The sequence below is a fragment of the Mastigoproctus giganteus genome, chromosome 6, assembly GCF_048544385.1.
Source record: "Mastigoproctus giganteus isolate SK-2022 chromosome 6, ASM4854438v1, whole genome shotgun sequence".
Lineage (NCBI taxonomy): Eukaryota > Metazoa > Arthropoda > Arachnida > Uropygi > Thelyphonidae > Mastigoproctus > Mastigoproctus giganteus.
This window is the reverse complement of record NC_143580.1, coordinates 16446742-16474705: the sequence shown is the minus strand read 5'-3', so window position 1 is coordinate 16474705 and position 27964 is coordinate 16446742. Positions and strand designations below refer to the sequence as shown.

The window sequence follows — 27964 nt, the reverse complement described above, 5'->3', positions numbered from 1 at the left end:
TCCGCCATAAAAACATTCACCTTTTTTTAGGTTTCATTTTATATTAAATCAGCGACCGCGAATAGCGGGGGTTTACTGTACTGAGTAAGCCATCAAATGCAGACATTGTAGGAATAACAGAGAGTCACTCAAACAAAAGTGATGCTGAATTGGAAGATGAGGAGTACAATGTACACAGGAAGGACAGAAGGGGTTATGCTCTTAGTTAAGAAGCGTATTAAACCTAAGGCAGTGTATCTAGTCTATGTGGGTAACCAGTGCAATGTTGAATTCAGTTTGGTGGGAAAACAAAATTGAGAAGTGTGTAATGACTGGCGAGTATACAAAACAGCTATAGAGAGAAATAGAATGGGCAGAATGTCTTATAATTTGGGATTAACTTTACAGATGTTGGTTGGAATTTGTGGGTTGATCACTCACACTAACAAGACCTTTGTAGATTTCTTGGATGACTGTTTCTACAGCAGCATGTTAGAAAGGCAACAAGAGGAGGCTGGTTATCAGCAGTGATTCTTCATGCATTAATAATTTGGCAGTAAAAGACCCACTGTATGGCAAAGATACAGTGTATTAATGTGGAATTTAATTAAAGTGACTACAGTGGTCTCAGACAGTTTTTAAATTCTATGCAGTGGAACAAACTGATGTCACCAACACAAATTATAAATGGAAAGCATTCAGAGAAGTAATCGTAAAGGCTACTAGGCTTTTCATACCAACAAAGAAATACTGTTCAAGGCTTAGACTTAAATGGATGTCAGATGAATTATTGAGACATAGCAGGGAAAAAAATGCATCGGATGCATATAAATTACCATGGAATACGAAGCCTACGATAAATATAAATTAGTAATCAAGTCATAAGGAGGTTAGGCAAGCTAATGCAGATTATGAGAAATCTGCTGGCAAAGAAAATCAGAAAAGTCTTCTATGCTTATAGAAATAGTAGAATGAAGGGATTTAATCACACTGGGCCACTTGATGTCAATGGGTTAACTGTTGATGACCCTGCTCAGGATGCTCACAAATTGAATAGGCATTTTGCATCTATATTCACACATGACAAATTGTTTAGGGGAGGGTATGCCAGAAATTTATCAAACCACGATGGGGAACTAAATGACTATGATAACTGAAAGTAAAGTGGAAGAGGAATGGTTGAAGCTGAACATAAAGGCATCTGTGGATCTGGGTATCCAATCATATTAAGATAGGCAGAAAAGGAGGTAAGCAAGACTTCAGCCATAATTATGAGGGCATTCTTGGATTCAGGGGAGATCCCCATGGATTGGAGATGTGCAAATGTATACCCCAATTCATAAAGCGTGGCAAACTAATGCAGATCAAAAGGTGATATGACTAATTACAAAGCTGTTAGCTTAACATCTGTTCCAAATAAAATAATGCAGTCACTGGTTAAAGAAGTAATGCAGGATCATCTGGACAGGAATGCAATTATATTGCAGTCACAGCATGGATTTGTTAAGGGACAGTCTTGTCTAATAGGTTGCTATGATGCAGTGACCAAGGAACTGAATGCAAAAAATAAATTTTGATATCATACCCTTGGATTTCAGGAAGGCTTTTGGTGGTGAAGGAATAGTTATGTGGAAGAAGACAACAAGTGGTTATCAATGGGCACTGCTCTTCCTGGACTAAATGTTATCAGTGGAGTTCCCAGGGTTTTAGTGCTGGACACGTTGTTTTCATTATTTATTAATGATATTGATGAAGGTATATCATTCTTAATGTCAAAGTTTGCAGATGATACAAAGGTTGGCAGGGTAGTTAACAACAGTAATCATGGCAAGTTATTGTAACAAGATATAGGAAAATTGGTTCAATGGGCTGAGAAATGGTAGTTGAAGTTTAACATTGACAAATGCAATGTACCACATATGGGTAGCAATAATCTTAGAGTAACTTATCAACTGTGTGGAATTACACCCAGAGTAGTAGAAGAATTGTTCAGTTAGATATGAAATTCTTTGAGCAGTGCAGACATGCCACCAGAACAGCCATGGAGTTTTGTCAATGATATACAGAAACTTTGCTAGCAGGGATAAGGTGGTTGATTTGATTTGATTTTGATTTTTTGTGGCGCAAAAACAGCAGGGTTATAGTGCGCCAGGAAAAGTTAAAATATAAAAAGGTAAGACTGGTAACTTGTAAAAAGCTACTTCGTCTTAAGGTGCATACAGTCATAAAATCAGTACAATGACAAAAGCAAATTGTTTATTTCATATGACTGTATACAAATTGATCGACTTTAAAAATTTAAAAACTGCTGACACATTGTCGTTGTCATTTAAAATCTGACTGAGTGTATACGGATCAGTCAGATGGGTAAAAGCAGTAAAACGAGCATTTATAAAACTAGAACAATCACATAAAATGTGTTCAACGGTTAAAACGGTGTCGCATTGCTCGCACATAGGAGGGTCATCAGCCCTCAGCAAAAAGGAGTGTGTCAAATAACAGTGTCCTATGCGGAGCCGAGCAAGAACAACTTCCTCTTTGCGATCCCTGCGAAAGCTGGACTGCCAAGGATGGATCACAGGCTTAATTCGACATAGTTTGTTTGTAGTAATCAGTCGATGCCACGAATCTTGCCACTGAGATTGCAGGTTACTACGGATCACTTGCCTGTAGTCTGTATAGGGGACTAACAGGTCAAGATTATCCGTCAGGGCTGTCGATTTGGCTGCAGTGTCAGCCAAATCATTTCCTCTAATCCCGATGTGACTGGGGATCCAGCAGAAGCGGATATCGAATCCGCTTGCATCGAGGCTGTATATTATCTGCTGAATTCGGGACAGGGTTGGATGATTGGTGTGTGACATCGCTGATAAAGCCTGTAGTGCACTCATTGAATCGGCATATATAATACACCGTTGGTAACGGTGTTTTCTTATGTGATCTAGAGCTAACTCTATGGCATGCAGCTCTGCAGTGTAAATGCTGCAGTTAACAGGTATCTGCTCTGATATGGTTTTATCTGGAAAAACAGCAGCAGATCCTACATATGATTCCGACTTCGAGCCGTCTGTGTAAACGGGCAAGAAGTCAGAATGTTCTGCACGGTGTTGTGAATAGAGCTGAAAGTAGACAGAGGGCGGAGTATTAGACTTCGTCGCAAGTTTGAGCGAGAAGTCACATGCTGGTGTTTGTGCATGCCAGGGTGGAAGGGGCTCCTGTGATGATCGAGCAACCTTGTCTACCGAGATGTTAAGCTCATTGAGTAGCTCTTGAACACGAATGCCGAATGGCCGATTGGCATTGCGTCGTGTGTTATAAAGATTTTCCCATCGTGGCTCGAAAACGGATGTCCACGTGGGGTGGTCCGGCAGGGACTTCAGCTTGAAGGCATATTGCAGAGACAACTGCATTCGCCGAAGCGACAAAGATGGTTCATTTGCTTCGGCGTACAGACTTTGGACAGGCGAAGTTCTAAAAGCACCGGTAGCAATGCGGATGGCTTGATGATGGACGGGGTCAAGCCAACGAACAGCGCTATTTCTGGCAGATGCATATACCTGAGACCCATAGTCCAATTTTGAACGTACAAGTGCACGGTACAGACGTAGAAGAGTGCATCGGTCTGCACCCCAAGAGGTAGAAGAGAGAGAGCGGAGGATGTTAAGCCCTCTCGTACACTTCGTACGTAGCTGACGAATGTGTTGAACAAATGTCAACTTTTTGTCAAAAATGAGTCCCAGGAATTTCGCCTCTGATACAACTGGAATGGTGCTTTGTCCAAGTCGTAATTCAGGCTCAGGGTGGAGGTTACGTTTGCGACAAAAATGGACGCAAACGGTCTTCTCCGGTGAGAACCTGAATCCATTGGCCGTGGCCCAGGTGTTAACGCGGTCAATAGCTTGTTGCAGTTGTCTCTCAATAACCCTCATATTGCATGATTGAGAGAATATGCTGAAGTCATCGACATAGAGTGCACTGTTTATAGTTGGAGGAAGTTGTTCAGAAATAGAATTTATTTTAATGGCAAAAAGCGTAACACTTAAGACAGATCCTTGCGGTACCCCCTCCTCTTGGTAAAAAGGCCGTGAAAGGGAGGATCCTACACTAACTTGGAAATAACGGCAGGATAAAAAGTTTTTAATAAAAATGGGAAGGTGGCCTCTCAGACCGAGATTGTAAAGGTCTTTTAAAATACCAAATCTCCAAGTTGTGTCGTACGCTTTTTCCATGTCAAAGAAGATGGACACCAAGTGTTCTCTTTTTAGGAAAGCATCACGGATTGATGTTTCCAGTCTAATTAAGTGGTCCAGTGTGGACCTGTTTCTTCGGAAGCCGCACTGAAAGAGGGAGAGAAGGTCGTTCGATTCTAAATACCATAAGAGACGAGCATTGATCATTCTCTCCAATATTTTGCACAGACAGCTGGTCAGAGCAATAGGACGATAGTTTTTTGGACATTTAGGATCCTTTCCCGGCTTAGCAAAAGCAAGTATAGTTGCCTTGCGCCAGGTATCCGGAAAGTGCTCTTCAAGGAAGATTCTGTTATACATGAAAAGCAAACAGTCCATGGATTCTGGTGAAAGATGTTTGATCATTTCATAATGGATGTTGTCTGGTCCAACAGCGGTAGCCTTTGTATGGGCAAGTGCTGTTTTTAGCTCGTGGATAGTAAATGGCCCATTATATGGGTGGGAACACTTCGATGTGAATTTAAGGGCCTGATTTTCAGTCTTGCACTTTAAGACCAGAAACTCTGGGGAGTAAGATGACGTTGCAGAGATCTTAGAAAATGTTTCCCCAAGAGCATTGGCTATTGCAGTAGAGTCTGCAATAGTACATCCATTATATTCAAGGACCGATGAGGGGTGTGCTGTGTATTTACCCTTCATTTTCCGGATTTTTTCCCAGACTACCTTAGAGTTGGTAGACTGGTTAATAGATGATGTAAAACGGATCCACGATTCCTTTTGACTCTGACGACGGATGTAGCGTGCTTTGGCTCGTGCACGTTTAAAGGCTATAAGGTTGGTCGTGGTAGGATATCGACGGAATATCCCCCACGCTTTGTTTTGAGCCTTTTTGGCTGCTGTGCATTGTGAATTCCACCATGGTTTGGGAAATGGTGGAAACCGGGCAGATGTTTTTGGAACAGCATTCGCAGCTGCTTGGACAATATTTTCTGTGATGTACTTAACTGCATCATTGATAGGCTCCTGACTGACTGTGCTACGATCAAAATTTGCCTGATGTTGGAAGGCAGTCCAGTCAGCCTGATCAATCTTCCACCGTGGTAACCTGAAGGGAAGACATGGTCTCCCACTGTGTAACAAGGTTATCACAGGGAAGTGATCACTTCCGTATGGATTCTCCTCCACTTCCCAAGTGAGTGAAGGGAGTAGAGAAGGGGAGCAGATAGAGAGATCAATGGCAGAAAAAGTACGGGTAGGCATGTGGAAGAAGGTGTTTGTTCCAGTATTTAGAAGGGAAAGGTCATTGTCATTGAGCATACGCTCTATGACTCGTCCCCTTCCGTTGATGTTAGCACTACCCCACAGGGTATTGTGTCCATTAAAATCCCCGAGAAGTAAGAAAGGGGGAGGCAACTGCGTTAGAAGATCATCAAGGTCTTCCTGGGAGATATCAGTCCCAGGTGGCAAATAAATAGAGCAGACCGTTAATAGAAATCCCACTGTAAGGCGAATTGCAACAGCCTCTATGCTGGTTGTAATTAGCAAGGGCTGAACTGGAGTCTGATTATTCACAAGGATAGCCACTCCTCCATGAGCAGGACCATCCGCAATTCTATCCTTACGAAAGATTGTGATGTTATGCATGGTGGGATCATCATTTGCCTTTAGATAAGTCTCCTGCAAGCAAAAGCAAACTGGCTCGTGCTTTTGCAGGAGGGCCTTGATGTCATCTGTATTTCGCCGGAATCCACGACAATTCCATTGTAGGAATTTAGCCATTATTTTGGCTTGGTGGGTCCATCAGGCGGCTTCCGAGGTGCTGAGGGCTTACTTTTATCAGTCTTGGCTTTATCTTTTTTGGGGAAGAATGGACGCTGTCCGGTGTCCATTTCTTCCTCCACGAAGAGTTGCAAGACTGAATCGTCCGGTACCTCCTTGTCCTCTACATCCATTGATTCTGTTAATTTTGGTTGCTCTTTTTTACCACTTGGTTTTGTTAGTGGTGGGGCACTAGGAGGTACGGATATTGGAGTAGCAGCTGATTGTGTTTTTGTGGTGGGCTTTTGTGAACTCAATAAATAGCGGGCAATCGGCGTGAATGACTCTCTTGGTGGTATAGTCATATCTGTTTGTGTACCGATAGTGCACTTCGCAGAAACCTTCTGAGCATATGAAGGCTTCCCGCTATTTATTGGTTGTATGCGTTTTCTAGCCTCTGGGTAGGAGATGTTAAGCTCCGTTTTTAACTTTTGTATCTCCTTTTCGTCCTTCCACCGCTGGCATGCTCGAGAGTATGCAGGGTGCTCTCCTTGGCAGTTAATACAGTTAGGCTTAGGAGCTATACATTCCTTGCTCTCGTGATCTTTAGCACCACATCGAGCACAGGCAGGGTTACCACGACAAGCTGTTTGTGAGTGGCCGTACTTTTGACATTTAAAACACCTCAGTGGGTTTGGAACATAAATCCTCACTGGGCAGTTTAAGTACCCTGCCTTGATGGAACTTGGAGGCCTTGGGGTGTTGAATGTTAGGATGAGAACTCGGGTAGGGACAAGATTCCCATCCTTACGCATGGATATTCGCTTGACAGCTGTTACTCCTTGTTCTTTTAATTCAGAGCAGATCTCTTCTTCAGAAACATGAAGGAGATCCCACTCTGATATGACACCTCGTGAAGAGTTCAAAGTTTTGTGAGGGGTTACAATAATGGGTATTCCCCCTATAGATGTGGCTTTCAAAATTTTTTCTGCTTGATTTATATTCGATGCTTCAATAAGAATATCTCCAGAACGCAGCCGTTTTACGGATTTGGGTGAACCTGCCATCCCTTCTAATCCTTTCTGGATAAAGAAAGGTGACATTTTCCCTATTGACTGCTCTCCGGTGGAATGGAGAATGAGGAAAAGCGGTGTCACAGATGGTGTTTTCTCCTCAGTTCTGGCTCTTTTAGCAGAATTGCTCTCACTTTCTTCCGACGATCGATTAGGTAGGGGCCTTGTTGGGGCCCCAGAAGAAGGATTTAAATTACTCATGAGAGTAAAGAAAAAATGTCTGATGCCTAAGTACCTCACCCACCACGGAGCCCTACGAGGGGGCGCCCACCCGTGAACTAGCAGGTACTGCGTACACGAATGGGACGCCGAGTTCGCTTAGAACACCATACCCACGTTACCAATAAGTCTTTATCCCGTCCCAGGACCAAAGGGAGGGAGACTTATTGGAACGCAGTTGACCCTAGCAGTATAGAACCACCCGCCGATTGATCCCAGTCGAGCCGGTCCGGGACCGCCCGTCTTGTCGAAGCAGGGGCCAAAGTGGTGTATTAAGGCTGGGCCCCTCAACCACCAGGATCCCCCTTTCCGCTTCCACGGGTCGCGGCGCACGGCTGCACACGCCGGATTCCAAAGATGTAACCCTGGAACCAAGGTATGGGCGTTAGATCCCAGTGATGCTAATCTGGAAACCCAGCAGCATCACTGGGAGGTCCCCTCACCACGTACAGGTGCCCACGTTGAGGGGGGATAAGGTGGTGATCATCACTTTGTACAAGGTCATGGTTAGGCTGCATCTTGAGTATTGTATACAGGTCTGGAGGTCTCACTTTAGGAAGTGATGTAGATCTGCTGGAATGGGAGCATAGAAGGGCAACCAGATTGGTGAAGGGAACAAAGGGTGCTCTTACCTAGAAAGGGCTTCAGTTCTGCAAATTGCAGCTTCTGCAGACTAGGCACCTGCAGGGTGATATGATTGAGTTGTTTAAGGCTTGAATGGATTGAATAAGCTGAATATGAATGGCATTCTTCCTCTTGCTAAGACTACTGCAGGAGAGATGTGTGGAAGTTTGCCTTCAGCCAGTGGGTGATTGATTGTTGGAATAGGCATCTATCTGTTTCTGTGGAAGTGGATGGCTTGAATAAATTCAAGGAGAGAAGTAGACAAATTCTTGGAGGGTACAGATGGGAGGTGTGTGTAGTGCTTTTCTTTCTTTTTTGGCTGCTGCTGCTATATAAACTTGCTTTCTTACTTTTTGTCTCTACTACTAAGGCAATAATGGCTTTGTTTGTTCTTTTTGGGGAACTTTAATCTAATATCCATTTCTGCAACTTCTTACAAATCTGGACAGGATATAGCTTTTAATATAATACCCCTTGAATCTGTTCTACCCACCTGGGTTTCCTCTAGAAAGTGCCAAATGATAAGAGGCTGAGAGTGGCCTTGGGAAAGAGGTTCCATTTGAGATTAGTTGATCACTAAGTTATGATATTGAGAAACCCAGAGGAACACTAATATTAATTAGTTAGTTTTGTCTGATATTCTAGTAGGTAAATGAGTTAAGTTGTGCAAGGCCATTAGTCATCGCAAAAGTTAGTATCTCTACCAGTTGGGTGTATACGCTTGACAGAATCTGGAATTAGGGGACACCAAGTTCAAGGAAAATTACTTTGCTGTTAAGAAAGTTTGAGTGGAAAAAGCAGTTTCAAAGAAAGGAATTCAAAGTTCTGGGCAATTTGTAGAGTTGGGATAAAAATAGAGGCAACAGATGAATCTCACAGAATGAGATAAAAAGATTCTGTCAGCAGACATGACATGTCAGCAATGTAGACAGGCTGCCAGGGCAGGTCATGGGGTTTTGTCAATGATATACAGGAATTTTGCTAGCAGGGAAAAGGAGGTAATTATCCCTCTGTATAAGGCAATGGTCAGTCCACACCTTGAGTACTGTATACAGGTCTGGAGGCCTCATTTTAGGAAGGATGTAGATTTGCTTGAGCGTGTACAGAGAAGGGCAACAAGATTGGTGAGGGAAATGAAGGGATCCTCTTACCAAGAGAGGCTTAAGTTCTGCAAATTGCAGTGGCTGGAGACTAGGCAAGGTGATCTGACTGATGTGTATAAGGCCTTGAATGGGTTGAGCACGCTGAATCTGATGGGATTCTTCCACTTGTTCAGATTACAAACCTAAGGGGGCATAAATTCAAATTGAGGAAAGAGATATAGAATAGATGTGCAGAAATTTGCCTTTAGCCAGTGGGTGGTTAATTGCTGGAACAAATTTTCATCTGTCACTGTGGAAGTTGATAGGTTAAATAAATTTAAGGAGGAACTGGACAAACATTTAGAGGGAATCGTTTTGTAAATTTTTTTTTTTTTTTTTTTTTTCAGCTGATGGATTTCAGCATAATCTCATACACTTGCATCACATGCCACTACTATTACCACATCAAAAAAAATGGAAATTACCAATTAGTAAACATATGACAAGGAATATCAGAGCACACAATGGGCAAGTACCCAACAATTCCTTTGAAGCAAAAGGAATTGTTGGGCAAATAATTAGGCAAATAATTGGGATAACTGAAATGAGTGGTGGTTGAGAAAACCAATAACTGAAGTTTTATCAGAAAAAATAAGCAATGCTTGGCATGTTGAAGGTGTAAATTGGCATCACCGATTAGAAGCGAGATCACATATGTTTTTTTTTTTAAATGGATTGGAAGGTTCTTTGAGGTCTAAAGCTTTTAGCAGATAAGTTTGTTCTATTATGTTGACTATTCATGATGCATTAGTGTAGATTAGGTAGAAGTTGTGGGGGTGGAGACATGTATGAATTGATGAAATTTTTGGATATGGCCTCACATGCACACTACTTAAATTAGTTCCAGCTACAAACTGGCAGAGTCAAGGCAGCAAGATTATATGATTCACATGTAACCAGATTATTGCAGAGCACTAGTTAATCCAGATGTCTCCCACAGAATTACCAGTTAAGTTTAGCCAGTGGACTGTTTAACTGCTCCCTGCCTGTAAAAATAGCTTTAAAGCTGTACCCTCAAAATGTAAAGAATATTGGATCTCACTGATAACCTTGAAATACATGCTCCATACTATATGACAGAAGAGATGGGGAAGTGACAGAGCTTTGCTCTATAGACTAAACATGACTTCAGCACTTCATGCCTCCAAATATTAGCAAAGTACAGTAGTACTAAGTGATGAGAATCTATAATGTAGCACTTTGATACTGGTATGCAATTCATCCAGCTGTGAAAGATGAACAGGAGCATTGGTAAGAATCAACAGAATTTTGAAGCTGATTCCTTTAGACTGTTTGACTGAAATGGTGCCCAAAATATGGCAACTGTAACCCAGACATTTAGGTTTGGCATCCATACAGCTGGAAGAGATCAACTGATGATGCATTTCAGGTGACCTTGGATATTCTCTGTTCTACACATGCAGAGGTTATAACTTACAATTGTTCACTGCATTATACTAACAAGGAGCAGGGCTAGACCATCCTCAGTCACCTTAAAATCTAACCCCCCCTTTAGCAATACATATGATCAGACATGCTCTTTTTAAAAAAAAAAAAAGAGCCAATTTAACAGATTTGGAAAATCTGCTGTCACCAAATCAGCACCAACTTTTCTTTGTGCAAATTTACTCAAACTTCAACTTGAAGTTTGTGCCATCCACTTCTTGCAACAAATTTGGCCTCTTTCACTCCCCTCTTTAGTTTAATTTTTCAGTTTGGGCTAAACCATTACCACATGAAATTCTATCTACATCTTTGTAAGTAACTGGAGTGTAATAATGCTACAGATGAATTTTCTCTATAGGTGGGAACACATGCAAATGGCTGCTATAATTATGGACATTCTATATTCTGGCCAACTATATATACCGTGCTTATTTTCTATGCATTTTCCGCAAACGGTAATCTCCCATTTGTGGAATGTACGTTACAGAAAGGTGGGGGAAGACGCACACTACAAGAAATTTCAAATAAAGTGATGATTAAATAAGAAATTTGTAAGTCATTAACTAAGAATTTACAATTAAAATCTGAATTCTAATGGACTATGCAAGCATTTGTTTTTCTAATTTATGGTGCAATTCCTGGAGGGGAAACCTAATTCTACTCAACACAATAGACTACAAGATTGTACTTTCAGCTGCAACTATCACTTCTAAAGACTGCAATTTAGTTTTTACCAAATAACATTGAAAATTGGGAAGTAATTGCATACTAAGTAATCAAGGAGACATTACAAGCTTGAGGGATATGTAATACCCTGGCACATTTTATAACTACATAAATTTCAGTAGGAAGAAACAAGATACACCAAGTTATTAATCTAGCAATAATTTACTAATACAAATAAAGTTAACTGATTAACAAAAACCATTGTTTAATTATATGGATTTTGTGTTCCCTCTTACTGATGATTTCAGTTTTCTTTTGAGAACTGCAGGCGTTTTTTTTTTTTTTATAATCAGACTTATGCATAAATCTTCTATAGGACATTATACTTACATGAGAATGGCTACAAAACATATTTATGCTAAAATAAGAAGAGTACAATTGCTCCAATATATCAGTCTTACCTTCTGTACCTAATTTTTTCCATTATATCCCACGTCAATGTGGTATATAATGGAAAAAAGAAAAAACTGAAAAAAAAAATTATACTGAAAAACCAAGAATATATATAAAAACATTCTGAAAACGATTGGGGTTATAGTCATGCTGAATATAAAGTATGGGATTTCTGATGCATTGACATAAAAATATGTAAATCTTTCAATATCCTTTTACTAAAAAAAAAAAAAAAAAAGTTTTCAAACTAACAGGACTCAGGAGAAAAAAGGTGATTTAAATACACAAAACATTTGCCTCTGTGTAAAATGTATTTAGATGCAGGAAAATTGTTGAATGCACATTAAATAACCAGCCACAAACCTGATGATAATCCAGAATAACTTTTTTAAAATAAAAAAATAAAATAAAAAAGAACAGTTATAAATCTTAATATTACTCAAAACCAAAATCATTACATTAAAGTAGAGCTCAAATAATCTTACCAGTGGGGTTCAATTTCTCAGGGTTAAACCAAGCACCTGCAAAGCAGAAAAAATTAAAGGCCATAAGCATTAACAAAGTTACCCATGCTTCATGCACCCAAGCCAGAAAGATATTCATGCCCAAGCAATTATAAGAGTATTTAAAAGCACCAAGTGTTCCATAAAGCAATAACTTTATAGCATATACACATATAGGCATTTCCAGAATTCATGTTAAGTTTAAAAAAAGTAACAAATGCATTATCTAAAAATGCTATTTTCAATAAAGACCTAAAAACAATCTAACAAAGTTTCATGATGGTAGTTTTTGTTAAGCTATAAATTTAATAAATGTGTTAATCTATAAAGTGAAAATGTTTTGTATAATCTCTCTCTCTCTCTCTCTCACCTGTGACAGAACTTGAAATTGCACTGCAAAGACAGTTTTTCTCCTCTGTTTGACACTCCTTATCCAAAACATGGAGGATTTATAAATAATTTGATGATAAATGCTTCTGCATTATATTTTACTGCCTTACTGTTTTCTTGGAGAAGCTTCATTTCCTGCAGTGACACCTGCATTGAAATATAACCTCATCCCTTTATAAGATTTCCCAAATTAGTATTACCTCTTGCCACCCCTTGTGATAAAATTAAAAATTTAGCAGCAAGTAATGGGTGTGGTTTTATTATAGCAGAGTGAAGAGAATATATTTAGCGAGCATGTGGAACAGCTTTATGCTTACAAAATATAAATTTTTTTTAATTCGCTATGTCTTAAGCATTATAGGGTTTAGGGGCTCAAAACAAGGAGAAAGCTCCTACATTTCCTAGCAGAGACTGAATGTATAACCTGTGATTAAGTATGATAAACAAAAGATTATAATCCTTAAGAAAAAAAAAAAAAAAACCAATAATATTTGATATTAGAAATGAATGTCTACTTATAAAATAAATATCTGGCATTCTTAACATTCAGAGAGCACATGTCATTAGTAAACTGAAAATTTAATCTGTTCGCAGGACTGCAAAACTTAATTGGTGGTAAAAATAAGGTAGAAGACTATACACTTAGAAGTTAATTTGAATTCTGAAGTTATATTTTTCACTACTACAGACTCTCCCATCACTTTCCAAAGAAGTAAAAACCTATTGTGCTGACTGCCTGCTGCATTTTAGTTTTTATCATGTGGGTTCAGTAATAGTGGAGTGTTTGATACTTTGTACTCCACAAAATGAAGACAATGCAAATTTATAGAGAAGCTTGACCAAGTAGAGCAGCAGCTAGGTGTATGATGTACTCTGAGCAGGACCCTCAACACAGTTTTACAAATAAACCTTTTACTCTAGCAATGGATGACTACAAGAAGAGGACACCTTTGATCTTGCATAAAAAAAAAAAAAAGCCTGTTTGATGTTATCAGCTTGTAGAATTATGACTTCTGTGTTACTGAAAGTAATTCTGTGCTAAGTACATAAAGGATGATGGCCATCAAGACAGTTTTTTTGTGTTTGTAGGCCCTAATTACTTTTCATTGAGGCCTCACTACATCATATTCAACACGTTAAAATGCCCTTCTTAGAAATATGTGTTTAAAAAATTAGAATGTACAAAATCTGTTGGAATAAAATTGTTGAATTCTATTTTGGGTCTTTTTTTTTTTTTTTAAATAGGCCCTAGGCCTACAGTATCTAATAGAAAAGACTGCTCTGATGACCTGCCCACCACAAATTAATTTGCAACACTGCACTGTGCAGACAGTGAGGATAGCATCTGTACTCAGGCCATTTACACTGTATTGAGAAGTTGCAGCAAGAAGATTCTAAAAGATGCAGATTTCTGCATGTGGCTATTAACACCAACATGAATATTTCATTTCTCAGTTTTGTTCAGAGATAAGGTGATGTTTTCAAGAGGTGGAACTGCAAACCACTACAATTTTCATGAATGGGCAATCTGAAAAATCTTTGCACACATCAAACCATTGGAAACATACTTCCAAGATGAATTTTTCAATGTATGGCTGGAATTCAAGATAAGCCATTAATTGGTCCATATGAACTACCTGATATTTCACTGGTGAAGCCTAATTAAATTTTACTTTGGGAACAGTCGCTGTTCTCCAGTTTGAAGAAGCCATGTTATTGGATGATAACATGGCTGTTTCATACGAATCCCTGGTGCATTATAAAAAGCGCAACTTAATGAATAGTTCAACATCTGATATCATCAACAAATGGAGTATGAAGGGGGAAAAAATTTGTTCTTTATGAAATATAATCATCCTTAACTGGAATTAAAAAAAAAAAAAGGATTGTGGATTTATTTGTTCTACTACCACAAACCAGAATTTATACCATGGCAGTCAAAACTGTATACAATCCACATACCATAACAGTCAAAAATTCCATAGCAATTTGGAAAATTATAGATTGATGTCTACAACTAAAACCCTAAAAATTACTGGTGTTACAGGCAATCATGGATAGTGACAAAGAAACATGAAGTGCATTCTACTGACATATTGGAATAGCTTGAAAATGAACACATGCACATTTGAGTGAATGTCACACATTAACACTCAGTGTTAAAGTGTGAGCTACTGTGAAGTCTATTAACCCTTTCATGAATAGATTTCTGAATCACATGCACCTTAGAATGATTTTTTGATTTTTTTTTTTTTTGAGAAATTTGGAAGTTGATAAAAATTGAAAAAAACTGTGTACATAAATTAAATTTTTTTTTTTTATTCATAGCCAAAACATCAGAGAAGGATTATTGTAATATAAAATCAAAATCCCATAGAACAAACTAAAAAAAAAAAAAAAAAAAATAACTTTCATTTAAATTGCAAATGGTGTAGTGGGAAGGCTCCATATATTTTTGTAAATTACATGGTTTATTGATTGTTACCTTAGGGTGAGAAGGAGGGTTTTCTACATAAAAAAAAAAAAAAAAAAGCACATTCAATTACAATTTTATTTAGCTAATTTGTATCGGCTCTGGGATTCCAATCAAGACAAGTTACTGTACTGTAGAAGTAGGGCCTCAGTTTACAGATTGTAAACTAGGCCTTACAACCTGTCTCAGAAGAGTCCTGTTGCCTTTACAATATAGCAACTTGTCTTGGGGATGGAATCTCCCCCAGAGCAGATCCAAAACATTGATATCAACAGAACAAAGGGTTGCTCTTACGAAGAAAGAGCTTAAGTTTTGCAATTACAGTGTCTGAAGACTAGGCACCTGCGAGGTGATCTGATTGAGGTGTATAAAGCCTTGAATGGTTTGAGCATGCTAATGCTGATGGGATTCTTCCTCTTGCTCAGAATAATCACCTGAGAGGGCATAAATTCAAGTTGAGGAAAGACAGTTGTAGAATAGATGTGCGGAAGTTTGCCTTTAGCCAACGGGTGGTTGATTGCTGAAACAAACTTCCATCTGTCGTTGTAGAAGTTGATAGCTTAAATAGATTCAAGGCAGAACTTGATAAACATTTGGAGTGAGGGGATGGGTGAAATAGCGGTTTTTGTGTTTTTTGGCTGATGCTATATAAGCTTGCTTTCTTGCATCATGTGGCCTTGCTAATGCTAATTTTGTTTTGTTAACTGAAGTCTTTGTGTAAAAAATCTACTTTTCCATCTGTGGAAAAGTAGGGAAAAGAAAAAACTAATTTGCAGAACATAGTTGTTCAATTCAATTAGTTAACTATGTTCAATTAGCAGACTTTGATGACCAAACTAACAGCAGTTTTCAGTTTGGTGTTTCTGTGCCAGTGTAACAGCAAGATTGCAATCCCTAAAGAAGCAGAGAAAAATATATCCACGATACTTATGATTGCTCGACTATTAGTAATAAAATATTTCTAGCTTTACACAGGTGAAGTGCTTTTATTTCAAGTATTTTGATCAAGGTAATCTGTGAAACGTGCATTTTGCTCTTTATAAGTGGTACACAACTCATACTTGGAAATTATGATAACTTTAAAAGAGGATTTTACTCATACACTACACTGAAATTTGTAATAACAAATTAGTTATTACTAAGCACATCAATGGAAAAATTCAAAATCTAAACAGAAACAATACTTTATAAAAAGATGGCACACTGTCCTTAGTGAATTCCCCCTTTATTAAGGGCAGTGCCAAATATTTAATGCTACCACAACCAGAACTGTTGCTACTTCCAGCCAAACTACAATTAACTGAATCACCAAGCATAAAAGCTGGTTTGCTCTTAAAATACTTGTTCACCATTATTTTTCTCCCATTAGGGATGTCTGTCAATTATGAAGTTTCTCGAAATAAAGTTCAAACTTTATTACAGATTGAATGAATTGCACTGAATGTTACAAACCCTTGAAAAGAAAACATTAAAAACTGGGCAACCAGAGTGCAATTATTATGTGTTTTTACTGACAGGGAAGTAGAGTGCTAACATGGACATGTTGCAAAGTGCAAATTGAAAAAGGATGGTTGTAAGACAGATATGCAAAAATTCTTTCAACCAGAGAGTGACTGATTGTAGGAACAAACTTCCATCTGGTAGTGTAGAAGTGGGTAGTTTGAATAAACTTAAATTAGACAAATTATTAAAAACAGGATGAAAAGGCAAGTTGATGTTTTTTTGGCTGATGATATACAGGGTGATTCACTACCAGTCCGACAAACTTGCTGGAGGTGTAGGGGGCACAAAGACGAATCGGAATCATATAGCATTGCAGGGTCTGAAATGCCTTCATCATGCAGAGGACGTTGAACAGGAGGTCGCGTGAACAGCAATCCCGCTGGAAGTCTGCATTTGCAAACTGGTTCCCGAAGCAGTAGGATGGATGAGTATTCAAATGTTGAACTGGCCGACATGCACCTCCCATATGGAGCTGCGGACTGTAACGGGCACGCCACTCTACGCTTGTACCAGGAACGTTTCCCGCACAGGCGTGCTCCTCATCATACGAATTTCACACGTGTGCACAGAAGGTTATGTGAGACTGGTTGTTTCACGAGAGGTACCATGAATCGAGAGCGAACGACGAGGATGCCAGACAATGAGGAGAATGTCCTACGTCTTGCAGAAGGCAATCGATTGGGTATTTCCTAATCCACTGTATGGAAGATACTGTCAACAAACCAAATGAGTTCATACCATCTGAAACGCATCCAATCATTGGAGCCTGCGGATTATCCACTCCGGAGGACTTCTGCTACTGGGTTTCTTCAACAGAGTGTGGCAGACAGCGCATTTGCTGCATCCGTATTGTTCATGGATGAGGCAAGTTTCACAAGAGAGGGAACCTTCAATCAACATAATGCCCATTTGTGGGCTTTATGATGAAGCATTTCAGCATGAAAGGCATTTTGCACCCTGCAATGCTATGTGATTCCGATTAGTCTTTGTGCCCCCTACACCTCCTGCAAGTTTGTCGCACTGGTAGTGAATCACCTATAACCTTGCTTCCCTGTATCATGTGCTACTATTAGAAGGTTCTACTAATACCAAATAATCCAGTCAATAATTTTATTATTGTTACTAAATGCAGTGACTGTTTTATCAACAGTTTCCAAACAAGAGGGAGAAATCAGGGTCTTTGCCAAATATGGCTCTAGCAGTTAATCTTCTTTAATAAAGTTTCCATTTATACTCTAAAAAACTAAGGCCAGAAGATTTTAAAATTTCAATGCAGCTGTTACTTGCATTTCAACTAAAAATGAACTGTGCACATTTTATGCAAGCATATGAGCTCGATCTTGCAATGTCTGCATCTATTACCCCAAGCCCACAGCCAGCTTCCACATTATACTCTACTGCTGGAAACCTTTATGCTCCCCTTACTGAGAGGAGGGGGGGCTTTGCAGACCCTTAATTCTCATTAACCTACTGCCATTTGCACAGGGTCCCTCCCCCTACTGTGTGATTTAACCTTAAAATCCATTCTGTTTATTCTGGAGTAAAACTCCATGCTCTTTCAGCAGTAATTTTTTCCCCACAATTTCTCTATTGGAAATTCAAGAAATCTCTGTTGGATAAGATGAAAATGTGCCACAGAGCAGTATAGTATCTTGAATATAGTTTCACACTTCTTGTATAGGTGTTTTATTTACCTTCCTTTTTTAAGAAACATTATATATACTGTTTTTAACAGTCTTGGATTTAAACCCTTTCATGTAATTAAGGACAAAACTAATTAATATATATATATATATATATATATATATATATATATAACTTCTTGGTGGTTTTATATAATTAACTTGGACAGAAGATAAGCAACGTTTAAGCTTTGCTTCTGTAAGGTATATGACTGACATAAAGACAGCAAGAACCTAAAAAATAATAAAGTTGCAAATATAAATTATATAAACTTCATTAAAATTATGTTTCTTGTATTCCTAATACTATTCAAACCAGGATAAAGTGGCCAATAACTTAAACTTATTTTTAAAAAATCCCAACTTCTGTTCCGTGAATATTCTTCTAAAGATACCTTGTTAACTTTAGAATTTGTAGTACATGAACCCCAACAATTACTTGTGGTACAGATTGGAACACATTTTATAAATCGCTTCTTTGTCTCTTTAGAATTTCAGTCAGCAGGTTAATAACTCTAGATAAGAGTTATTAACCTACTGATTGAAATTCTAGAGACATCTAAAATGGGTACCATTTACATGTAGGAAAATTTTCTTATCATAGATAAGCTTACAAAGCTATCTTATTAGAAACTTAAAAGGGAGATTGAGGGGGTAGGAAGAGAGACATGCAGGGAAACAGTCAAACATTAAAGTTCACACCTGATGTATGGGGGAGGGGATTCACTTAATTCTGATTCAAGTTTAGAAGTGGAAAAAGTCATTGTATCCTTTGTTAGAGAAGATAAAAGTTGAGATAGTAATAACATGTACACAATGCAAGGCTATTGCCACAACAGAAGAACTTGGTCATCTTACAACTCGCCCCCCAATCTACATATTTGCATATTTTGACCTCATGTTATATCAGTCTCTTTGTCATTATTTAAAAAAATAAGAGTCAACAATGATCTGAAGTTTCTGGTGCAAATAATAATTTTCTCAAATCAGGAAAATGATCTACATGAATGTAAACTACCAGTTATTGTTTTTCAAAAATGGGTGTACATCCATTGGGCATTGTTTAAAAAAAAAAAAAAGGCAGTTTGTGTATGTTTTTTCAGTTGTTTTTAGGAGCATTAGCAACTAAAGCCATATTGCTCCAGGAATATGCAGTGGTCATTCCCTGACCTTTCCGCATCCTCCGTATTTGGTGGTGACGGGCTCGAACCCCGGTCTAATCAAGAAGCGTGTGCTATGAATCAAACCTAGATGTTTGGCAAAATTTAATAATTGATCTAATTATGATAGCTTCCTGGGTAATTACCAACACATTTGTGTATATTTTGGTTATTGCAACACCTTTTGCTAGAACACATTATGCTGTGCTATATTATGTCTATATAAGTGCATTCACAAATAAATTTGCATGCTGTGTGGACTTAAAAAAACCAGAATAACTCACAGGGGGAAAAATCCTACTTCCTCTACCTAAGACTGGCTAATTACAGTTCTGATTGAAGAGACCACAAAAATTCCTCCAGTCAATAATGAAACTCTAACCTAGACCTCTCAGATGAGTGACAAGCAGAGAAAATCACCATATCACAGAAGACAGAACACATCAAATAGATGGATTTGCAGGAGGGAGAATACACTACATGCAAGCCACAATTTGGTCCATTGTTAATGTCTGCAAATACTTATGTGCATTCTTTTTCATAAATTAACAAAAGGCTGTTTCTTTATGCTGAGATCACCCCGATTTCAAAAATTAACTGCCAGAAGAAGAGACGGCAGACCAGAAGAAAAGTGCCACTAGGAAGTTTTTTCCAGTCTCAAGACCCTGTATGTCAGGAAAAAGACCCACTATGAAAGCAAAAAATAAATAAATAAAAAAAAAGCTTAATTTCAACACATCTGAAGGAAATTAACTAATTCAAACTTTAATTTTCTGGCATCAGAGTGCACACAAAGTCGTCACACCAGAGTGAATTGGCACCCACACTTCAAAGGGTTGCTGACCGGAATCCAAGATAATAGGCATCAGATGGCTCATCACCTGATGAAATACTACTACTCTGATTAGTATCAATCAATCATGACTGGAAAAAAGACCAGATTCAATGTTCCTTGCATTGAAGGTACAGCCTTAAAACGATTTTTTGCTGGCCAGATACACACTAGCTAACATCCTCTAGACTGTACTTGCTAGTAACCCTAAGAGAGTTACTAGCAAGTCCAGTCTGGTGGGTTATTCACTTGTGGATCTAAGTGGATCCCCAAGTGAATAATCTTGCAAAGGAATCACTGGTGTAGCTATTTACAGCAATGCCTAATAAGTTAGATACACCTTGTCATGTATATGACACATCCAAAAATTTTAAATTCATAGTACTGTATATGCCATTCCCACAAACTATACCTTACAAAAAATTCATAAGTGGCCACAGTTCAATTTTCAATAATGTCCATTTCTGTATAATATTTTATTTCATTTATTTATAGTTCCTTCAACAACCACTATCATTCTCCTAGTTACTCATTCTACGATTCTTTCCATTTTCAAAAGGTGGAACACGGTAGATATTCACTCTGATACTACTTATCAAAGACCTATTAATCTGAAATATCCACTTTTTTTTTTACCTCCTTTGATTCAAAATCTCTATACCCCATTTTTTCATTTGCCATGTCTTATTTCTACCCCAATTCACTCTGGTCCTTTGGACTTGGATGCTCTTAAAAACTCTACTTTCTCTGGTCTCAACTTCCTAATAGTGAGTAACTTTCAAAACTATGGCTGGCTTCAATTTCCTAGTTGTTTAGATTAAGTTGACTGAAATGTTGAGGCATTCACTGTTACTAAGCTTATACTGCTCACTGTATAAGGTAATAGTCAAGCCACATCTTGAGTACTGCATACATGTCTGGAGGCCTCATTTTAGGAAGCATGTGGAGCATGTACAGAGAAGGGCAACAAGATTGGTGGGCAAAATAAAGGTGGTGCTCTTACCAAGAAAGGCTTGAGTTCTGCACACTGAAGAATCTAGAGAATATGCGCCTGCGAGATGATCTGATTGTGGTGTTTAAGACTTTGAATGGATTGAGCAGGCTCAATGCTGATGGGATGATTCTTCTTGCTCAGATTACAAACCTGAGGTGGTATAAACTTAAATTGAGGAAAGAGTTGTAGAATAAATGTGTGGAAATTTGCCTTTAGCCAGCAGGTAGTTGATTGCTGGAACAAACTTCCATCTGTCGTGGGAGTTGATAGCTTAAATAAAATTCAAGGAAGAATTACACAAACTATCAGAGGGAAGGAACAGGTGAAATGGGAGATGGGGTTTTTTTTTTTGGCTGATGTTGTATGAGCTTGCTTTCTTGCATCATCTGCCACTCCTAATGTTAACGAGCTTGCACAACTTGTTCACGTAACTACTAGAATATATATCAGATAATCCTAATCATGCTTGATAATCTTAATCTTTTCCTCACCAAAAAAAAAAAATCTTCAAAATACACAAATAAGTTTAGCTATCTCGATTGCAACTTGTATATGATCTCTTCTCCAATGGAGCGCCCCCCCACATATTCTTAGCCACATGTGTTTTGACAATTAAGCATATGAGAAATAGGATTACAATGTGCAATTTCTATTCCTCTTTCCTTTGGTTCGAATGTTTTCAAAATCTCCTGATCCTAATATTTGCTGAGATCATGTCGATAAAATTATTCTTAATAAGTATGAAATCTTTTATTTTTTATTCCACCCTAAACTCTTAACCTTTAACTAAAGCACTGTTTTTCCAACCAACATTTTGGAACATTGCAACTATTTCCCTTCTATTAATTCGGCAATAACTATTGGTATGACATTACCTGTACAATCTGTACCATTGAAAGAAGTTTCAGCACCTTTAGCCGTGTTAAAACATGGTTAAGGTATCCACTGTCTCAGAAACTTGCTTATCAGGTTTATGTATGATTAGTGTGCCCAGGAAGAAACTAGAAGAGGATGTATTCTATAATCTACTTGTTTAATTAAATAATTATTTAAAAAATTAAATAAAAATTTATTGATGTAATTATGTCTCCAAGCTTTGCCCCCCACCCATGGAAAATTTTCTGTGGACACCCATGGCTGCGGCTGCATCTAAGTCTCCTGCTTCATTTTGTGCCTAGTTAACTCACAACAGATGTAAACTAATTATTTATTAATGAATCCAAACTCAATTTTGCTGAAATCATCAAAAATAGTACAGATGAATCTCTCTCTCTCTCTCTCTCTCCCCCCCCTCTCTCTCCCTCTCCCTCTCTCCCTCCCCTTAAAAAGTATCCTGAACAACCTTCATGTCAAGAATTTCCAGGTCGGGAAGGCATATGTTCTTAAAACTTGTCTCCTGTTCCGCATATGTTCTTAAAACTTGTCATCTAAGTCTCCTGCTTCATTTTGTGCCTAGTTAACTCACAACAGATGTAAACTAATTATTTATTAATGAATCCAAACTCAATTTTGCTGAAATCATCAAAAATAGTACAGATGAATCTCTCTCTCTCTCTCTCCCCCCCCCTCTCTCTCCCTCTCCCTCTCTCCCTCCCCTTAAAAAGTATCCTGAACAACCTTCATGTCAAGAATTTCCAGGTCGGGAAGGCATATGTTCTTAAAACTTGTGCCCCCCCCCCCAAGTTAACTCTTGTTTTGTGTTGCAGTTTTTCCACTAGAATTTTTGATTTTGCATAAAAATTTTAGCATAGAAAGCCAACTGTTAAGAATAGTAACAAATCTTTCTTTTAAGATTATCATCCTGTTGCACTATCTCAAGAGGTTCAAAAGTAATGGAAAACTAATAAGTCTGGAGGCCTCATTTTAGGAAGGACATGGATCTGATGGAATGGGTGCAAAGAGGTGCAATGAGACTAGAGAGATAAACAAAAGAGTACTCTTACCAGAATAAACTTCATTTCTCCAAGTTGCAGCACCTGAAGACTAGGCACACTTGTGGGGGGGGGGGTCTGATTGACGTGTTTAAGGATTTGAATGGTAACAAAGATTTCTTCAGCATTGAGTAAGCTCAATACTAATAGAATCTTTCCTCTTGCTCAAACTACACATGAGGGAGCATAAATTCAAACTGAGGAAGGTTGAAAGTAGATGTGCAGAAATTTGCCTTCAGCCAGATGTCTACTGTTAGAGCAGACTCCCATCTGGTGTTGTAAAGGTAGGTACATTGAATAAATTGAAGGAAGAGTTAGAATGGATGGACAGGAGTTATGGGAAGTGTTTGCTTTTTTTTTCTTTTTTGCTGATGCTACATAAGCTTGCTTTCTTGCATCATTTGTCACTATTAATAGTAACTGCATCTAATATAAACTGTATCATGAACTTTTCCCTTTGATTAATGCCTGCAGTGTGGATTTAGTTGGAATTGATCCATTGGTGATATCTTAGGTTACGTTATTCATCTGTTACATGGACAAGTAATTTGGTAAAGCTTGAAGAAACTGAAACAGTTGCTCCTGATATTTCTAAGGCTCTTGACTGAGTTTGCCTTAAGGGTCCCCTATTCAAGCTTCTATCTCATGGGTTGTCTCCAATTTTGGAAATAATACCATTGAAAGAACTTCCAGCTTCTCCTCTGACCACTACTGTGGTGTGATATTACATGTTGATATCTCAACTAATGCTTTAATTCTAAGGTTCGCTCAGGTGAACAAACTTTCCTCCTTTCCTCCTATATATTAATAACATATTTCCACCAAAAAATGAAATAACCCCAGGGGCTCACATCTGGCGAGTATGGGCTTGGCACACCCAGGGTCCTGAGCTGGATATCATCATTCTTCTCTTTCTTGGCGATTCCCTTCTACTTCTGACACACACACTCAGAATTTTTTTTTTTGCTGGTGCAACACAAGCCTCAGGCTTCCTTGCACCATATGGCTAATAATAGTAATTTTCCAATGATAGTACATAACATTCCACTTTAACAAAATCCCTCTGCATAAACAGCTGCAACATCTTAAATATCCATCACCACTTAAATGCTGATCACTAAATGACAAGTAATTCTTCATTAAGCTAATTAAACCTAGTTAACTTAATTTCTTCTAAAACCTAGTCCTGCATTACCTCTTGCAAAAAAAAGACTAATGTTCTCATATTCATCGAAACACTTAAATTTTAGACTTTTTTTGTGCCAGTGCAACAAAAGCATGTGGCTTCCTTGCACTATACGGCAAATTCTGTTACTATTTCCAGATGTCTTTACTGGGAATAATCCAGAAAAATACTGCTTCCTCTGCATCAATAAAACTGTCACAAATATTGCTTCCTCTGTATCAATAAAACTTAAGCTATTTTACCCAAAGCATTACTTTTCTTTTAAACAGCTGCTAACTCTATATAAATCATAACTGTGCCATGGAGTACTGTTCCCACCTATGGGTTGGCACTCCCTGTGCCACTCAAATTCCAACTACCAAAAAGTAGTTTATTAAAACTTCACCACCACAAATTCACTACACTCCCTATCATCACACTGACTTTCAGTTTCTGATGCATATGTTTTCTACAAATCTTTCCATGGGCACTTTTCATCTGAATTGAAGTCCATTGTCTGTTTATTCCATATCAATCTAAACATGGACTAATTAACATTCACTCACAACTGACTCAAAATTTGCCAAAGTAATTATTTCTCTTCTTCATATATGTGTTCTACTTTTGTTCTTTGGAACATCCCTCCCCCTTATTTATTTCTTAAATTACAATCCCCAAAAATTCAAATCCACCATCTGTCAAAAGTATCTTTTGTCTTACAGTGCTAAAGTACAACAGATTTCAATATCCTTTGTGTTTAGGGTCACCATTAAAAACAATGAATAAATAAATAAATAATGCAATAAAATTAAAATGGTCAATATAAAATGATAAAAAATGAATCTATCCAATAAATTCCACTTAAGCAAAGAGATCCTTGAAGTTCTGTTCAAGACTGATTTACTTATTAACCTGATATTCTAACACATTCTAAAAGTCTATCTAAATGAAACTACACATCTTCAGTAACTGCAGGTTTATTAGCTGACTAAGCAGACAATACACTGGCATCCTAAGAGAAAATAATCAAAACTAGAACTTAACATGACATCATCACTTAAATGGATGTCTTCAGATTTGCAGATGTATGAAAGTTATCTACCTTGAGTGTACTTTAAAGTTACCACTTGTGGAAAATTAACTGACATCAAGTTTAATGAAACTTAAATTAGAATTATATATCTCTCCACTTTTCTTAAAAATAAATAAATTTTAAAATATAATGAAACTGTTAAATTAGAATTACTATATATCCACCTTTCTTAAAAAGAAATCTAAGTTTTAAAAGACTCAACACAGAATGAAGTATCCAACAATGATAGAAACACCCTCACAATAAACATCTGATAGATAAGTCAATTTGCATAAAAATGAATTTATAAAAAATACAAATCAACTCATTTATGCTGATTGTGATACTATCTCCTAATGAAATGAGTTGTATAAAAATCCCTTTACTTATTCAGTGGAAATTTCTGTACACAGTACGAAAATCAGATGTGGTGCAAAGTTTTCTCCTAGTCAAATAGTCGAAAAGTAAAATATTTTATGTCTAGTGAAGAAAAATAAGAGAAAATAAACTTATATCGATCGAACAGAATGGTAAAAAAATGCCCAGAAACTATTTTTTTAAATAGGGCAGGGTAGCCTTATTTAGTTGGGTGCATCATTAAGATTCTAGGAGAGAAAATAATAACAGGAAGAAATAATAACGCCTGTAACGATAGTGTGAAAAGAAACTACCCCCTAACTAAACATTACTGCATAGGGAATTTTTTTTATTTCAGGCAACATTGCAGAAGAGTTGCCAAGATTTATAATATATATATATATATATATATTCTTAACCATACTAATAACACATACAGGATCATTTAATTAAGAATTATGTAATGAACTAGCATTCCAACTCTTTTCTTACATAACTGTGTATCTCCCCCCCCCCAGTCCTTGGCACTTAAGTGTTTACTCTTCACATAGCATTTTCTACCTACGCTTAAATGGTTAGCATTATATTTCAAAAATGCAACATCTATTATAGCAAAAGAAACAAAACAAAAAGAGTACATACAAGCGAGAAACAAAATATGTACTATTCATCCAGGGTCTCCAAACATCCGTATTTTGCATCACCTTACAGACCGCTACACACACTCGAACAGTACACCGATATGATAACACTACAAATGCATTCTTTTTAATAAATAAAAAATACGTTACCTGGGGCAAAGGGGCATCCGTCTTGAGTGGAATTCGGAGACTTTGTGGAATTACTCCTTTCGCTGGAAGATACCCCGGTGGACTCCATGATGTCACCTTCCCTGGGTTCAGTCTGCGCACTCGGCTCGCACGCACGGGTCTCAGCCTCGTCTGGCTTCGGAGCCGCGAAGCCTCCAACCAGTTCAGTCTCTATTTTTGGGCGGCAGATATTTGGCAGAATATCCTTCTCTAGTTGCGAATCGCAAGCTCCCTCTTTAACACTCAAGTTGGTTGATATCTTAAAGTCATCGGGGCTATCACCCTTACTAATGTCATCGACCAAAGTACCTGCTTTAGTCTCGGACTCAGGATTTGTTTTCTCGAAAATATTAAAATCATCGGAAGCATTTCGAACTGAACTCGAATTATTAACTGTTGTGGTGTGTGAAGGCTCTGAGGATTTCAATGGGTCAAAATCCTCTACGGAGACATCATCTACCGGCTTACTTAAAGGATCTGTTAAGGTCGTACTACCATCACCGTCTGCCAACTCTTCGTCAATGGCGGTGACAAGAGGGCGCATTGTGGACATTAAGCCTGACGCCGGTACAGCGCCTGTATCCGATTTATCTCCTAAATTTGGAATTATTCCTTCAGTACTTTTAACATCACCTTCACGCATATCTAATATGTTATCTTGGGATACGAAGGGGTCAATTTTTTCGAAATCGTCCGTTTCTCCTGATGACCTGTCATTATTACTATTCTCTTCTTGTGTCTGAGATGGAATCTTATTATCGTTCCTCTCATCGAAACCAGAGCCTAGAAAGTCTATATCAGCCATGTTTTCTTGGTCTCACCTTTTCGATAATGCTCTAAAAACGAAAGTGTGAAGTGACCACACCCGCACCCGAGAAGTTTACAAATGCTACAGCTATGACACACACTGCAGTAACTCGACGTTTACCTTCTGCGTCTTTAACATCCGGCACCCCAGTCACATGCCAGTTTCAGCCCTGTCATCGACAGCATGTTATAGGAAAGCGGTGACGTCATATATCATCCGGGAATTTTGTGGAGGTGGTGACTCTCCGCGGGAAAGTATGAAATACATGTATTACGTTATGGTCCACTGCTGGCGTTGCTCTACAAGGCACTTGGGAATAAAGAATTGCTAATCTTTTAAAAGACTGACCGCATTCATTCTTCCGTATAAGTCGAGTTATACACCTGCACTGTTTTTACAAAGTTATTAAGTATTAATAAACTACAACAAATATTACAAATAGATAAAACGCAACTTCTGAAAGATTTTATTTTTGGGGGGAGTTAAAAGAAACCGCCGTACCATAATTAGAATTGTTGCTAAGTCACAATTCTTTTATCTTCTTCATAGTAGAAATACAGCGAAATTGAATTCCTCAATCATAAATTTAAAGTTATCAAGATAAATAATTATTTTTGCTGTGCAATCAACTTCCATTTAGCCGTCTAAAATATTCAGACGTGTATTCAACACTAATCATTTACAGTGTTAATGACGTCCAACTGACAGATAACTGGATCTCTACAACAAAAAACA

The 27964-nt window shown here is 38.0% G+C and overlaps 1 protein-coding gene across 2 annotated transcripts in view; it reads right to left on the bottom strand.

The window, feature by feature from the left end:
* The window catches only part of LOC150084009 (uncharacterized), a 171838-nt gene extending 144440 nt beyond the window's left edge, over positions 1-27398 (bottom strand). Inside the window, exons 1-2 of one of the 2 annotated variants that reach the window (XM_090375843.1) lie at positions 26404-27398; positions 12036-12071 (exon numbers count right to left, since the gene is read on the bottom strand). In XM_090375843.1, coding sequence (XP_090231969.1) covers positions 12036-12071; positions 26404-27226 — 859 coding nt within the window. In that variant the 5' untranslated portion in view covers positions 27227-27398. The remainder of the gene's footprint in view (positions 1-12035; positions 12072-26403) is intronic. The other variant, XM_090375844.1, reaches the window with a different exon arrangement.
* Positions 27399-27964: the final 566 nt, after the last annotated feature.